Source organism: Capsicum annuum, chromosome 8 (genome assembly GCF_002878395.1).
Source record: "Capsicum annuum cultivar UCD-10X-F1 chromosome 8, UCD10Xv1.1, whole genome shotgun sequence".
Lineage (NCBI taxonomy): Eukaryota > Viridiplantae > Streptophyta > Magnoliopsida > Solanales > Solanaceae > Capsicum > Capsicum annuum.
In genome coordinates, this window is record NC_061118.1 from 118574193 (window position 1) to 118576100 (window position 1908).

At 37.6% G+C, this 1908-nt stretch overlaps 1 protein-coding gene across 1 annotated transcript; it reads right to left on the bottom strand.

Annotated features, from left to right (window-relative positions):
* Positions 1-420: 420 nt before the first annotated feature.
* On the bottom strand, positions 421-1047 carry LOC124886631. Its single transcript, XM_047395504.1, has one exon. The coding sequence runs from the start codon at positions 1045-1047 to the stop codon at positions 421-423; it is 627 nt and encodes a 208-aa protein (XP_047251460.1).
* Between the last annotated feature and the right edge of the window lie 861 nt (positions 1048-1908).

Below are 1908 nucleotides of genomic sequence, written 5' to 3' on the forward strand. Positions count from 1 at the left end.
AAATATCTGATCACTTTATTATTTTCTTTTTCACCACCTCTTGCATAGACAGATTCAGTTGCCTCTAGTGCTCAATACTGGGAATGTTGTCCAAGTCAAGCTGAATTTTGTGTGTACATAAACCTAGTAGAATCCCTACAATGTTTGCGATGTTCCACCCCATTGCTCTCTTGAATTTCTTCAATATTTGTGTCAAAGCTTCCATCTATGCTCCTACCAAATATGCCGCAAAGATCACCAGTAAGATTTTATTTCCTCCAAGAATGCATACTACAAATGTGATGGGAGGACTTTCAATTACAATATCGATGTCTCCTCAATTAATAGTTTTGAAGGAGGTGTAGTTCTGATTTTCAAGTCAAGATCCACCTTCTCAAGGGTATATTTTAAAAAACCTATGCCATGTAGTGCATGACCCAGCTAATCATATTCATCTATCCTATCACTCTCAAAGTTTATGATCACTACTGCTAATGCTTCTATCCCTAATCTCTTCTCAATAAGTACATCCACTCTAACCACATCATTATCCACTATATCAATCACTGCTACCACTCCTATATCATTTAGTTGTTGTAATGCCATACATATATTCAACAATATTTGCTCACTGTTCCATTTGAAGGTGATCTCCTCTAGGTCCATATTAATCAACACCTGACCAGCGGATAAGAAGGGTCTACCCAAGATAATTGAAGAGTGGGTATCCACTTCACAGTCTAAAATCATGAAATTTATCCAATATATAAATGATGCCACCCTTACATCTACATTAATCACAATACCCATTGGCTTCTTTACAGATAAATCAACCATTAATAGCCTTGCAGCTATAGTCTTGAGTTCTCCTGACTCTAACACCTTATAGATAACTAATGGCATTACATTTATTCCTTCTCCCGAATCATATAGAGCTTGATTAATATCATAAGGACCAATAGAATAGGGGATAGTGACTGTACCTGAGTCCCCTTTCTTTTCTATTGATGATGTATGGAAATTTGTGCTAAACTGCTGCACTATATCTTGGAGCTCTTTCTCCCCCATTCATCATCATCATCACTCTCAAAATCATTATCACTATAAGTTGGCTTCTCAAATTCAGCTTTAGGTGGCTCATTCAGAATAATAGTATTCTTTTTTGGCTCATTAGTAGCGGACAATAAATGCTCATCAGGTGGAGAATCACCCCTAGTGTTTATAGCCAGACAATGTACAATTGTCAGAGGATTCTGCACAGTGTCACAAGGAAGGGCATCTGTCTGCCGTTGGGCCAAAGTGGTAGAGATTTACCCATACTGTTGTTCCAACTTCTTAATGGCAATTGATGTGAGTCAAAATTCTGGGTCAATCCTGAAATATCAACCTTGAGATCTTTAAGGCAAGTTTCCTATATCTCTTTACCCTTCATCATCTTGGTCAACATCTCTTTTATTATAGATTTCACAACTCATCTACCTGGTGGAATATAGTTGTCTCCCTCATAATAGTTCCAAACTTGATTCCCTTTCCCTTGGGCTTGGAAACCTACCAACTGAGGATTCACATACTTTGCCTCCTCTTCTAACTCAGACTCAAGTACCCTAGAAGATGTACCCTATGCCCCTACTGACTTAACCTTTGCCAAATTTATTATTGCAAATTATTTGGCCAACTCACCAATATTTGTCCTCAATAGTGAAATATCCTGAGCTACAATATCTTCAAACACTCCCTGCTCACCAAAAGCTCTAATGGCATAAATTTTTGAACCTCTCTTAACCTCCTAAGTTTACCACCCTCAGTTAGTTAATAAGATCTTATCCATAAAACTAGAAGCCATCTCCCATTATAATCTAATGAAGGATTCTCTGGAGATAGTGTTTACCATTACTCTAGAACTGTAGATAGTGTCTTCCATTGCTCTAG

Excerpts from the sequence above, each read along its gene's own strand:
- LOC124886631 (XM_047395504.1), bottom strand. The coding sequence starts at position 1,047 with ATGGGGGAGAAAGAGCTCCAAGATATAGTGCAGCAGTTTAGCACAAAT.